This window comes from Sinocyclocheilus anshuiensis, unplaced genomic scaffold (genome assembly GCF_001515605.1).
Source record: "Sinocyclocheilus anshuiensis isolate Anshui unplaced genomic scaffold, SAMN03320099.WGS_v1.1 scaffold217, whole genome shotgun sequence".
Classification (NCBI taxonomy): domain Eukaryota; kingdom Metazoa; phylum Chordata; class Actinopteri; order Cypriniformes; family Cyprinidae; genus Sinocyclocheilus; species Sinocyclocheilus anshuiensis.
In genome coordinates, this window is record NW_015536538.1 from 1,443,732 (window position 1) to 1,459,049 (window position 15,318).

The 15,318-nt window shown below is 33.6% G+C and overlaps 1 protein-coding gene across 2 annotated transcripts in view; it reads left to right on the plus strand.

The window, feature by feature from the left end:
* Positions 1–4,804: 4,804 nt before the first annotated feature.
* The window catches only part of LOC107696247 (caytaxin-like), a 16,266-nt gene continuing 5,752 nt past the window's right edge, over positions 4,805–15,318 (plus strand). For both annotated transcript variants that reach the window (XM_016496505.1, XM_016496515.1), the window contains exons 1-10: positions 4,805–5,251; positions 6,395–6,513; positions 9,304–9,350; positions 10,263–10,490; positions 10,589–10,738; positions 12,096–12,198; positions 12,960–13,091; positions 13,889–13,975; positions 14,056–14,154; positions 15,176–15,211. In XM_016496505.1, the coding sequence (XP_016351991.1) occupies positions 6,437–6,513; positions 9,304–9,350; positions 10,263–10,490; positions 10,589–10,738; positions 12,096–12,198; positions 12,960–13,091; positions 13,889–13,975; positions 14,056–14,154; positions 15,176–15,211 (959 nt within the window). In that variant the 5' untranslated portion in view covers positions 4,805–5,251; positions 6,395–6,436. The remainder of the gene's footprint in view (positions 5,252–6,394; positions 6,514–9,303; positions 9,351–10,262; positions 10,491–10,588; positions 10,739–12,095; positions 12,199–12,959; positions 13,092–13,888; positions 13,976–14,055; positions 14,155–15,175; positions 15,212–15,318) is intronic.

The following is a 15,318-nucleotide window of genomic DNA, read 5'->3' on the forward strand; positions in this document are numbered from 1 at the left end:
CAATTATAAAATCTTTTAATTCATTGAAATTAAGCTGAAATTAAACTAAATATACATATTAGATAAAAATTCATTACTATTTAATTATTTTTACAGTTATAAAATTAACTAAAAATTAAACAATTATAAAAAACTAAAGCTGAAATAAAATTGAATATAAATATTATATGAAAAATCATTATTGTTAATTATTCTTACAATTATGCATTATTGTTAACTAAAAAGTAAGCTATTAACAAATCGTTTTTGTTAAAAGATTAAATACAATCACTCTCAGAAAAAAAGGTACAAAAGCTGTCACTGGGGCGGTACCTTTTCAAAAGGCACACCTTTGTACCTAAACAGTCCATATTGGTACCTTAAAGGTACATATTAGTACCTAAAGTGTACATATTAGTACCTAAAAGGTACAAAAGTGTACCTTTTGAAAAGGTACCACCCCAGTGACAGCTTTTGTACCTTTTTTTCTGAGAGTGTATAGATATTAGATGAAAAAATAATTTAAAAAGTAAGTTGCTCATTAGGCATTGAGTCACGTGTCAGATGGTCACATGACATTCACTTTCTGCCCTCTCATTGGTCATCTCTCCATCACTACTCATTTGCATAAAGTTGTATGCATTTATTAAATTTTAGCGCTCAGCGAAACAGAATAATGGGTTATAGCTGCTTAAATTGCCAGAATTAATGATTATTAAAAAGACCAAAAAACTAAATCAGTTTAAAGGGGTCATATGACGTTGCCAAAAAGAACATTATTTTGTGTATTTGGTGTAATGCAATGTGTTTATGCGGTTTAAGATTCAAAAAACACATTATTTTCCACATACTGTACATTATTGTTTCTCCTCTATGCCCCGCCTTTCTGAAACGCGTCGATTTTTATAAAGCTCATCGGTCTGAAAAAGCGAGGTGTGCTGTGATTGGCCAGCTATCCAGAGCGTTGTGATTGGCCGAATACCTCAAGCATGTGACGGAAATGTTACGCCCCTATCATATTGTGATGCCGTGTCCCGGCGCAATGAGACAACACCAATAAAACCAATTATAAACGAGGCATTTGTTGCATCCAGTGGGGACATAATTACTGATTATAATGACTTATACTGTCTTTTTATGCGTTGCGTTGCATCGCGCCGCGTAAACATAAAACCTGCATTTGTGATTGGAGAAATGACAAGCAACAAGCCCTACTCTACACTGCCCAAAAAAACTCGCTTTAAATATATAAAATATAAAAACTCTTTAAAAGACAACACCAATAAAACCAATTATAAACGAGGCATTTGTTGCATCCAGTGGGGACATAATTACTGATTATAATGACTTATACTGTCTTTTTATGCGTTGCGTTGCATCGCGCCGCGTAAACATAAAACCTGCATTTGTGATTGGAGAAATGACAAACAACAAGCGCTACTCTACACTGCCCAAAACTCGCGTTTGAATCGTCAGTGGCAAATTCTTTAAATATAAAAAACGTACTTACAGGCTGTTTATTTACACAGACTGTTTAATACTACTCATGTATATATTTACACAAAAACTGCATAATGTCTTAATAGCCTATGAATTAAAAAAACAGGAACTCATTAAAGGGCAAAGCTGCAATATCATGACAAAATTATTAATTATTACTCTTGATATCGTTTTTTTTGTTGTTGTTTGTTTTTGGCTAAGAACTGTTTATGTACTTTTTTATTGCTTTTTAAGGATTAAAAAATCCAAACTTCACGTTGGTTGTTTTTTTTAAGCTAGCAAAAAAAAAAAAAATCCAGTTATAATCACTGAAGCTGTCTACACTTCACAATCAATCTCTTACTTACATATGTTCTGCAGTTTATTGCTTATGATCATGAGTGAATTGGAGAATGCTGATTCTGTTCTCAGTCAGCGAGGGTGAAGGCTGAACAAACGCCTCTGATTGGCCACTGCGTTCATAAAGTCAACAGAAACGTGTGTGATTGGTTAAAACGCTCAGCGCTGCAATCCGCAGGTAAAAAAAGAAATCTGATGCAACGTGAGCTGATCTACTATAATGACACTTCTCTTTCATTTCACATGTATTTTTGCATGTATGATATACATCAGTTTGACTCGCTTCTCTTCTCTGCTCATTCCTTTAGACGCCGCTGTCTCTTTTCCGCTCTCCGTCTTTGTTTCCTCATGTTCTTCAGTTTGTCCCCCAACATCTGCTGCAGGAGGAACGCCATCTCCTCTGATTTTAGGCCTGAAGAAGAGATTAACTATCCAGTATCCACTACTAGTTCATGTATTTGACCCACGGCTTTCCAAAAGTTGGGTAATGCTAGCTGCTTTATGAAGACAATAGAGGTGTGTGAGTTCCAGATTTGGCATCTGATGAAGATGAGGGCGATGGAAACGTCTCAAGAGCTTAGCTCATTATAAATGCCTCACCTTGAGCCAAGGACGAACAGCTATTGTCTTCATGCATAATACTGCTGATTATTCAATTAGTGTCAATTCATTTTATTAACAGAAACGATATACAATTTTGTCCAAAAGTCTGAGACAACTAGTGAGAAATGCTTTTTTTGCATGCTTTTCTAATATAATACATGTTTTTAATTATTGAAAAGTTGAAACATGAACATAAAGCTGTTATTGTTAACAAAAATTAAAATGAATAAATATATGAAAATGATTGTTTAGTAAATAATTTTTTACTATTATACACTTTTGAACTAAAACTATTTTTTTGTTAATTGCAATGAGGATGAAATAAAATATTAGGTAAAAATAATTATTATTTCGGCCTAGTTAATTATATTACAGTTATTTAATAGTTGTTAACAAAAAATGTAACTATTAACAAATTCACTATTATTGTTTTTTGTTAATTGAAATGAGAAATAATTCAAATTAAATACAAATATTAGATTAAAAAGTTAAACTAAAAATATTATTAGGCTCTATTATTCAAAATATGAATACAAACTCTAACAGTTTCTCTAAGATACTAAAATAACCCTGTTTATTTTTACATGTAGGCCTATAATATATAAAAATTACCACAGCAAATGAAGTAGATAATGCAGATCATTTTTAGATCATTTTAATTGTTTGTTTTTTTTATTAACCTTTTACTTCTGTTATTATGGCACTGTGATATAGTGATTTTTTAATCACATTCTGAAATGTAATTAGGTGTTTTAAAGCAGCACTACGTAACTTTTGGTTCTCTAGCGGTTAATAAACAGAACTGCACACATCCCGCGGAAGAACATTCCAACCGGAGCTACTTCTCTAAGTTTATGTCTCAGGCGATTCACGCAGGTATGTGTTCCTCCGCAGCGGTGACCAGGCTACAATAGTCCAAATATAAGTACTTGTTATAAGTGTACCGTAGTGATTCGGAATAAGACAAAAACGCAGTTTGGAAGATTAATTCATGATGTACTCGCTCATTATATACATTTAGCATATTTTGAACACAGAAAAAGTTACATAGTGCTGCTTTAATTAAAGTAAACTCTGGCACATCTTGCCCCGCTGTTCTCTATGTGAAGTGTGCCCACACATATAAAGTCGAAACACTGAATTCTTTTATTTTCTCTCAGATCAAGTTCTTCTGTCTTGCTGCCTGTTGACAGGAGCCTCATGGAGGTTTGTTCAATCTTTAGTGAAGTACAGCTCTGAAATCTACATTTCAACAGTTCAACATCACTCTAAAGAAAAAACAGCACTTATGTAGCATAAGGAATTCTTTATTACATTAATTTAGAATGTTTTATTACTATTTGAACCATTTTGGCATTAATGTTCACAGCTGTTCTTCTGGTTCACATGTATATGGTGATGCATCTGTTTAATATTGCAATAAATCATTTTGATATTTTAGAATGCTGCATGTATTTTGTGAAATATGAGAGGATGAAATACAGAAGGAAAGCATTCCACACATGGCTGGCCGTCCTGAATGATTGAGTGCGTTTTAATGGATGCTCAGTGTTTGTCCCGACAGAAAACCCCAGGCTCCGTCTCAAACACACAGCATCTCTCTAGATTCACTCTCGTCCATTACAAAGTCGTCTCTGTGATTGACAAAACAATTTGAGGACAAATTTTAAAAGACTTTATGATGTTTATAGCTGTATACATTCAACAGACTGAGTCTGAGTCAGTACAGAAGAGCACATCAACCCCCCCGAGCGCTTTAAATGCTGGGTGGATGTTTTGATTTTTTTTTTTTATTATTTATTTATTTTTCCCAAGATGGCCTTGCAAAGTCAATTCCCAAATTGCTTTATTATTCAATAATAATAATAACGGTGGTTATTATTATTATTATTATTATTATTATTAATAATAATAATATAATTATTATTGTTATTTAATTAAAATATAACTGTTGTTAATCATAATAATAATTGTTTTAATAATTATTACTGTGCTTATAATAATAATTGTTATAGTATTGTAATTGTAATAGTAAATAACTTATATGAATTATTATTATTAATATATTAATACATTTAATTAGAATATTATATTATATTTTTAATAATTGTAATGATTATATCAACAACAACAACTAGCATAATAATAATAATAAATATTATTAGAAATAATAAAAAATGTGTTTTGCTGGTTACAAGTAGTTGCATTTTCCAGATTTTTTGGCCTGTATAGACTGCAAATGTGATATTTCATGTAGCGAGCACGTATGCACCAGCACAAAACCTGTGAGCACAAGCCTCCTGAGTACTAAACAGATGACATCATCACACAGAGCCTCAGCCAATCAGAGCGCAGCAGGAAACACAGGGGATGGAGAGACAGGGATGCAGTTGCTAGGGAACAGAGGAGACGTCCATCTTTTGCAGCTTGTTCCAGATACAGCAAGGTTGGGAAAGGTTTGCCTTTCGTAAAGGAGGGAAATAAATGCACCATATAAAAGAGAGAAGGACGGAACGCTAGGTGATGTGACGTGATCTGGAGCGGGATTATGTGCTGGTCTGGCATGAATTATCAAACACATCTGATAGCTGCTCAACAGGAATCTGTGCGTTGTTGTTTCTGGATGGTGATGGCCATGCACAGATCCTGAGACGCCCCTCTTTGTCTGAGCATCCACAGACGGGACGGGCTTCACCCGACAGACAGACAGAGAGACAGATCTGATGGATTCAGTGGAGAGCTGAGAAATCAACAGGCCTGAAGCTGAAACACACACACACACAGAGAGAGAGAGAGAAACCAACGCCTGCCCAGAGAAACTCCTTCTGTTGTGAGTGTTTGACCACATGAGCAGCCCGCTTTCAGTCCACAGAGTGACGTAAACGGGACGTTCAGGGAGATAAATCTAGATTTTTCAGTGTAGAATTGATTCTGAAGGGAGTTTGTATTTGACAGGTGGATGGATGGAGGGTTAAATAAGTGATGACAAACGAAAATTAGTGTTTCAGATCTGCAGCAGGTTAATACAATTTGATAAAAGATGACTAATATATATATGTGTCTGTGTATGTGTATGATGCACCGGTGGTATTTTTGTGTTACTGAGATACTTTTAGGTTCCTTTTTTTTTTGCATTTTCCATTTTCATTTTCATTTTAGTTCAAGTTTTAGTTAAGCTTTGTTGTGTGTCTTTGTGATTTTTATTTGTTTGTTTGTTTGTTTTTATATATATGTCTATATAGTTGTCATTATTTCTTAAGCTTGAGTTATTTTAGTACATCCGTTTCAACTAAATGAAAATGGGAAAAGTTTGAAATTAGTTAATTTTATTTTTTTTTTTTAATTAGTTTTTATTTTTGTATTTTCCATTTTTAATTTTAGTTAAAGTTGTAGTAATTTTGTTGTTTTTGTCATTTTTTAAAAATACGTCTGTATATTTTTTATACATTTTAGTTATTTTAGTAAATCAGTTTAAACTAAATGAAAATAGGAAATGTTGCTTTGGCATCTGCTTTTTTAGTTTTAGTGTTTTAGTAATTTTGTTGCGTGTTTTTGTTATTTTAATTATTTATTGTTTTATTTATTTTTTATTTTTTATTATATACTGTATTTATTGTAGTGTTTATTTTTTATGTCTACTGAATATCATTTTTATTGTATTTTATTTTTGTGTTAGTTTTAATTATTTTAGGGGTTTTTTTGTATTTAAGATAAATGAAAATAAGACCAGGAACATGTATTATGGAAGTAGAAAGTCAGTTTTGAAGTCATGTTGACTCTGATTTGATGTTCAGGAAGAGTGATGCAACCATAAACACAACATCTCTATTACTCAAAATCCTTCAATCGAAATATGAAGCTTTGGCATGGAACTCATCCCACATTCATTCCTCAAATCGTGTGACTTGTTGAGGAGAGTGACGTACATCATTAGCTCATTGAAGAGAAATAATCTGTATTTTTGTCTATATAGGCACTTGTAAATGTGCTGATCTTGTGTGATCGGGAGCAGAGGATGGGAACCACTGAAGCCACTCTACGCATGGAGAACATGGAGGTGAAAGATGAGTGGCAAGATGACGATTTCCCACGGTAAGACCTGACTGACCTTCAACTGATTGAGACTGAGAAATAAACACTGATTCAGTGCTCAGAATAACACTACCATACTATTTCTGCAGTATGCATGCTTGTGCACAGTATGTGAATCTTCTATATGCACAGAATATGACCTACAACATTTGCCAAATGTGCAGTTTGCAGTGCATGAGATACTGTATCCCACAATGTATTGTGCTCGACTTCAAATGCAACATAGAGAGGTTGAAATTGTAGCATTTTTGCATACTTTTTGACATAAATAAGAGCTAAATTTAATGTGGATCATATTGAGATCTGACTTTTGACTGTTTGCTACTGTAATGCTGAAAATGTTTGATTATTATTAATGTTGAAAACAGTGCTGCTTCATATTTTGTGGAAATTGTGACACACTGCTTGGGCCAGTATTTAAATTTTTTTACAGAAATTAATACTTTTATTCCGCAAGGATGCATTAAATTGATCAAAAGTGACAGTAAAGACATTTATAATGTTACAAAAGATTTGTTTCAAATAAATGCTGTTCTCTTGAACTCTCTATTCATCTTTGAATCCTGCAAAATAAAACGTATCACAGTTTCCACAAAAATATTCAAAGTTTTCAACATTGATAATAATCAGAAATGTTTCTTGAGCAGCAAATCAGCAGATTAGAATGATTTCTGAAGATCACGTGACACTGAAGACTGGAGTAATGATGCTGAAAATACAGCTGCGCATCACAGAAATAAATTACATTTTACTATATATTCACATGGAAAACAGCTATTTTAAATTAGAATAATATTTCACATTTTTACTGTATATTTAATTACATAAATGCAGCCTTGGTGAGCAGAAGAGACTCTTTCAAAAAGCAATTTATTTAACTTTTGACTGGTAGTATACACAATCAGTACTGCTATTGATCTGTATATTGATACTATTTAGTTATAATGATTTATTTTTACTTGCTAATAAGCAGATCTGTGCCTCAGCTATATGACACCAGGCATGTAAACATGTACAGCACCCATGGGGCTTGTTGGCGAGTTATTTTCATCCACAGCGCAGACGTCTTTGATTTCTGATCGATAATGTCAGATCAATATTAGAGCTCAGAGCGAGTGGAGCTGAGGATGTGTTATCTAGCTGCGCATGAAGGAGAAATGAAGGTGAATCGTGGCATAAACAGTCCAGAAGCAGCATGTGGGTCAACATACAGTACATGAAGACATAAAGAGCACAGCCTTACATCATAATGCATTACCATTTATGGGCAAATATGAGGTCATCAGTGTTGCCATGACAATGAGGCTAGTAAGAGACACAGAGTGCTGAATAATTGATTCTGCACTAGTGCACATTATCACATAAACCCACGCTGAACAAAATCTTGCTGAATTAGGTTTTTAATTATCATGTACTGTACTGTAATGTAATCATGTAATGTAACCTTCCCTCTGAAAAATCTGCTTCGGATAGCTTTTGATAATTTTGCATTAAAAGCTTTTACTCACGGTTTCTGATGAAATAATCCTAAATCACCACGGCACAGTAATTATATCCTGTGGTAATATCATAATACTTTTTTATGTACTACACTGTAAAAAAGTATGTTGTCAAGTAATCTATAAACGCTTCATGCGGTAAGTATTTATTTATTTAAATAAATAAATTATTTGATTAATTGCTATTTTTACTTATTATTTTATTATTATTATTATTATTATTATTCATTCATTTTTATTATTTAAATAAATGCTTCACATGGTAACTGTTTTTATGGAATTTAATATGTATTAATATTAATCAATAACAATATTTAAATAATTGTAGCAACTGGTTTTATTAATATATTTATTCATAACATTAATAAATAATATTAATAGAATGTGTGTATGTATGTACAGTATGTATATATATATAATGTGTGTGTGTGTGTGTGTGTGTGTGTGTGTGTGTGTGTGTGTGTATATATATATATATCAGTAATAATATTTAAATACATGCTGCATGTAGTAATTTTTTGTGCAATATAATATTTAACAATTTAATTAATTTTAATAAGTCTGACTACATTACATTATAAAAAAACAAAGTAATTTTAAGGCTCAGATCAGTTAAGATCCTTAAAGTAACAACTGCATGCTTTTATTTTAGCTTTCAGTGTACTGACAGATTACCATTTTAATATACCATATATAAAGATATTTGAAACAATATCATACTACAATAGTGCATGTGCAAAAAATGGTACCTTTTATATCAGAGTCACACACATTAAAACTAACTTCATGATAATGGTTTACACAGATAAGCATCCTATCGCTGAACTGTCTGAACTGAGTTCTGTAACCCTAATTATTGCACTGTGCTCTCTTATTAACTAGCGCGTCCCCTGACGGCGCACAGACTGCTGGGTAATCACTGACTGTAGTCAGCATGAGATACACAAACACAGCTGATCATAATGTCAGAGAATGATGGGTTAATTGTGTCCTTCGCTCGTGCTAGAACATATATTTATCACAGACACTTGAGGAGATGCATGACTCTTTTCACTTGACTAGTATAAGCAACCACTTAAAAACACCCTAGCAACCACCATTAATAACCTAGCAACACTAGCAATAAAACAATGCATTAAATAACTCAGCACCCAGTTAAGGCCAGTTATTACTGTGGTTCACTAAATGAAAGTGTGGTGTGATGAGTGGCTCTATAATGACTAAGGAATGTGCAGTTGTGTGTATTTTGGTGTCGTGGTCGTCTGTAGAATTTCTCTGTGTTGGTTTCCAGGCCTCTTCCTGAAGACGGTGATTTAGACGGACTCACTGACAACACTGGTAAGTTTATATAAGTTCATCTTTTATTAGCTGAAGAAGGAACGGTTCAAGTTGAAAGTGGCACTGCAGTGTTGTTACATTGACTAAAACTGAAAATATTTATAAATAATTTTATATTTAATTATTAAATAATTATTATATGTATTTTCTATTTTTGAAAGTATTATCAGTTAACGTATAAATATAGGAAAATAAATAAAAAACTGACAAAAACACAAAATCATTAAGTTAACATATAAATGAAGCAAAAACACAAAATTACTTAAACTCTAAATATTTTAAAATTATTATTATTATTTTATACTTATCAAAACAAACTTAAAATCTGACAAAAACAAAATTACTGAAAGTATAAATATTTAAAAATGCTTCTTTTATATTTATTATTAGTTAATTATTAGTTAATAAATAAACATTAACTGAAATCAAATAAAATATTTAAAAACTTCAACTTATTTTATTTCAATTAGTTGCCAGAGCAAAATTTTTTCGATAAAATTTCATTACAAATCATAATCATAATATTTCAAAATAAATTTCATAACATCATTTTCATTTAATTGAAATATCACTCTGAATAAAACTAAAATGAAAAATAATAAAAACTAAACAGATATTTAAAACAGGAAAACAAACTAATAAAACTAACAAAAAACAATGACAAAATCACTAAAACTTAAACTAAAATTTAAATGAAGATGCAAAACAAAAAATAAAAACTAACTGAAAGTATGAATACTATAATAGTATATTAATGATATAAAAAAATTCACTTGAAGAGTGAAGAGTGGTTGAAGGAATTTTGTCAAGTTGTCAGAAAGTGTGAGGGTTTCTTTTTTAGACGTCTGACAGCTTCTTTTTATAAATGTGTTTCATTTTCTCGGCTTCTTTTATAAACGTGTGTGATTTCAGCTCATCGTGCCGCTCTGACGGCGGATCACACGGAATCAGTCCGACAGAAGCGCCGCACGCTGATCGCTCCGGATATCAACCTGTCGCTGGATAAAAGCGAGGGTTCGCTGCTTTCTGACGACTTCCTGGAAACTCCAGACGACCTGGACATAAACGTGGACGACATCGACACGCCAGACGACGACTCGCTCGGCTCCCTCAACAACGCCAACGAGCTGGAATGGGAAGGTCAGAGGTCAAAGGTCGTGAGGCTTCGACTGGAAAACAGGGTGCATTACAGAAGGAGTCTGATCTGCAGATTAAAAGCAGACTGTGTTGTTTTTCAGACGACACTCCGGTGGCCAGTGCGAAGGGTGCAGGCGGCGAGGGGGGCGACGGTGCGGGCCGTCTGTGGAGGACGGTGATCATCGGAGATCAGGAGCACAGGATAGACATGCAGGTCATCAGGCCGTACCTGCGCGTCGTCACGCATGGAGGTCAGTCGACGATATCAATTAACATTTGATATGACACAGATAGAACTTTCTCTTGTATATGTGACCCTGGAGCACAAAACCAGTCATACGGGTCAATTTTTTGAAATTGAGATTTATACATCACCTGAAAGCTGGATAAATTAGCTGATGTTATGATAGGACGATATTTGGCTGAGATACAACTATTTAAAAATTGGAATGAGAGGGTGCAAAAAAATCTAAATATTGAGAAAATCATCTTTAAAGTTGTCCGAATGAAGTCCTTAGCCATGCATATTACTAATCAAAAATTAAGTTTTGATATATTTACGGTAGGAAATTTACTAAATATCTTCATGGAACATGATTTTTACTTAATATCTTGATGATTTTTGGCATAAAGATTCCAGATTTTCAAATAGTCGTATCTCGACCAAATATTGTCCTATCCTAACAAACCATACATCAATGGAAAGCTTATTTATTCATCTTTCAGATGATGTATAAATCTCAATTTCGAGAAATTGACCCTTATGACTGGTTTTATGGCCCAGGGTCACATATATAAAAATATATATAGTTTACACACGGCGGTAATAGACATTTTGTTGGCTTTTGTTTTTAATTAATTTATATTTCTTCAAACATACACTTCTATTCATCAACTTATTATTGATTATTGATGCTGTTTCCTAGTTTAAGGGATTTAAACCCGTGTTATTTTCATATCATTAAGATACTATTATATTTGTATTAATATTTTGAATTAGCTTTTGTTTTTATATTTTCTGTTTTCGTTTTATTTTACCTAAAGTTTTAGTCATTTTTTATTAGGTTTTTTTAATGTAGTTTTATTGATTTTTATTTCAGTTTTAGTTATTTTGGTTTTAGCTAAACTAAATGAAAATGAGAATTTTTGCCTGGCAAACATATTGAAATATAATAAGTTTAAGGGTTTTTTATATTTTATTTTATTTCAGTTAAAGTTTATTTTATTTCATTTATTTTATAAATGGTTTTAGCTTTTGTTTTAACTAATAATAACTCTAATTTGAACAAACCCCTTAACACTAAATGAAACTTTGCTGTGTAACTCATCACACACCTTACATACAAAAACATAATATTATCACAACAAGGTCATTTATATCTTAACGTACAATAGCAAAAACAGCTTGTTTAATTGTAAAGGATGGAAAATAGATATGAAACCTGAATGACAAATGTTTCTTGTTTGTTAGCACATTGCATGTGGACTCAAGGGGAAATACAGCACATTGTGTTCCAAGGCAGTTTTACACAAGCAGAGGGATCAGTGAATATGGACACCGCTAAGCTTGACTCGAAACACTCTGTCTGTTCCTGTTTCTGTTCACAGGTTATTACGGTGAAGGACTGAATGCCATCATCGTGTTTGCTGCCTGCTATCTGCCCGACAGCGGCTGCGCAGACTACAGTTACATCATGGAGAACCTCTTTCTGTAAGACAGTTTTAGTTGTCTTAGTACATTAAGTTCAACTAAATTAAAATGAGAAATGTTGCCATGGCATGTAGTTCATATAAAAGTTTCTTTTGTATTTTATTTCAGTTAAAGTTTATTTTCTTTTTTTAAGTAATATCAGTTGTTTAATTTTAGTTTTAATTTTAGATAACTATAATAACCCTGTTATACATACACTACCATTCAAAAGTAAGTAGAAATGTATACTTTTATTCAAAAAAGGATGCATTAAATTGATCAAAAGTGATGATAAACACATTTGGAATGTTATAAAAGATTTCTATTTCAAATAAATGCGGTTCTTTTGAACTTTATATTCAGCAAAGAATCCTGAAAAATAAAATGTATCTCAGTTTCCACAAAAATATCGGGCAGCACAACTGTTTTCAACATTGATAATAATCAGAAATGTTTCTTGAGCAGCAAATCAGCATATTAGAATGATTTCTGAAGATCATGTGACACTGAAGACTGAAGTAATGATGCTGAAAATTCAGCTGCGCATCACAGAAATAAATTACATTTTACTATATATTCAAATAATAAACAATTATTATAAATTGTAAATATATTTCACAATATTACTGTTTTTACTGTATTTTTAGTCAAATAAATTCAGCCTTGGTGAGCAGAAGAGGCTTTTGAACGGAGACCCTGTTTTACTACAGACAAATGCAGATATTTTACAGGTTTGCACTATGGATATTTCATCTGAATGCTTTATTGTATTGTCTCTGCAGGTATGTGATCAGTAGTTTGGAGCTGCTGGTAGCTGAAGACTACATGATCATCTATCTGAACGGAGCCACGCCGCGCAGGAGGATGCCGGGCATCAGCTGGCTCAAGAGATGCTACCAGATGATCGAAAGACGGTACAGATCAGCTGATCATTTAATGAAACACAGATGAGAACGTCTAGGTTACGTATGTAACCATGGTTCCCCGAGGGAACGAGACGCTAAATCCGCCCGCGATCTCCACGACAACAGTCTACGCTGTGCCTCGGCAACAGCGGGAGCGCTGCCAGCGAGATCGCGAGCCTGGCCGCTCTCATCAAACACAGCCAGGCGAGAACGGAGCATACGCAGCGAGAGTAACTCGCAGTGATGACAATCAGCTCCTCGAAAGCTGACCGGACTTCGACGCAACTCGAGTTCCTGAAGGGGAACCCATATGTGACCCTGGAGCACAAAACCAGTCGGGGATATTTGTAGCAAAAGCCAAAAATACATTGTATGGGTCAAAATGATAAATTTTTGACAGTAAGAAAAGATCATGTTCCATGAAGATATTTTGTAAATTTCCTACCGTAAATATATCAACATTTAATTTTTGATTAGTAATATGCATTGCTAAGAACTTCATTTGGACAAGTTTAAAGGCGATTTTCTCAATATTGTGATTTTTTTGCACCCTCAGATTCCAGATTTTCAAATAGTTGTAACTCATACCATACATCAGTAGAAAGCTTATTTATTTGAGCTTATTTACTTATGTATAGATCTCAATTTTAAAAAATTGACTCTTATGACTGGTTTTGTGGTCACATATGAAAAACAAAAATCCTTTGTGTTTATACTTTGTGAGATGGGACACTGATGCTAGTTAGGACCGATTTTGGTGTGGGATTTCACATGAATTCTGTTCATTTTATTCCATTAACGTCCAGGTTAAGAAAGAATCTCAAATGTCTGATCATCGCGCATCCCTCCTGGTTCATCCGGACAGTTCTGGCCATCTCACGGCCCTTCATCAGGTCAAGGAAACACTGAACATCACATAAAAACCCTCAACAGTGTGTAGAATGTGTTTTAATACACTTGAATTCCTCTGCAGTGTGAAATTCATGGAAAAGATCCGGTACGTCCAGAGTCTGGAGGAACTGGCTCAGATTGTTCCCATGGAGCATGTGCAGATTCCCGAGTGTGTGCTGCAGTAAGTGCCCTCCACCAGCACGAGGAGACACACGGATGTCTTATGAGAGAACTTCATTTGTACACGCAAACTAAAACACATCAGGGCAGGATTGAGTTTGGTTAAAGCTGTATGCAGAAATTGACATTGCACATTAACATGGTATCACTATGTTGCATATTTAACCCTGTAAAGCCTGACATATGAAGTAATAGTCCGAAAAAATCACTTTTTTTAAATGGAAAAGTTTATTGAACCTTTAGACAGAATATCTGTATCATTTTTGATACATCAGGCTTTTATGGCTCATATAGTATGATATAGTCTGTTTTATTCAGAGACTCAAACTGAGCAAAAATATGCAATTTGGTGCAGATACTGATATTTATATGGAAGTGATGAAATTCTGATGCTAATTGTAAATTTAAATCAATAAGATCTTTATAACAGATACTGACATAAAATGATACAAATATCAGTCGTCACTCTATATCTGTGACTGCCAATAATGTGTCTTAGTAAGATGAGATTTACATGATCCAAACATACAATGCAATGCAATGAACAAACGTTCCTCAAAAGCCCAATGATGATCATATTTGAGACTCACATTTGAACATGATTTTATGGACAATCAAGAAAAGTGAAGCTGTTCATCTTGAAATATTAATAGTTATTCGTACGTTTACTTAGTAAGATTTGACAGCAAAAAGGCCTGCAAAGCACGAGCTGAAGGAGGACGTTTGTACAATTGTACTAAAAGTGCTTTTACTTGATAAAACAACTATCAATCAGACGACAAAAGGCATGGAGTAGATTGTGTGCGACAGGTTTAACTGCAAAGTTAGAAACTAGAAATGTATTTATAGGGTTAAAATATGAATAACATAATAACACAGCACACATACTGCATACTGTAAAAATAGGAGTATCAGGGCAGATCTGAACACAGTCGTAGATTTCTCTGTTGAAGGTGTGAGGTTTTAGAAATGCACAGTGTTTGTAATGCGATAACAGAGTTTGCGTTCTCTTCTTTCTGCAGATGTGACGAGGAGCGAATCAAAGCGCAGAGAGAAAGGTAAAACCGCAGGGGGTTGTGGGATGGTATGGCGTTACGTGATCTGAGTACTCTGGCCTTTACATGATTCAGATGTTAAACAGGCAGCAGGAGAGTTGCTCTCTATA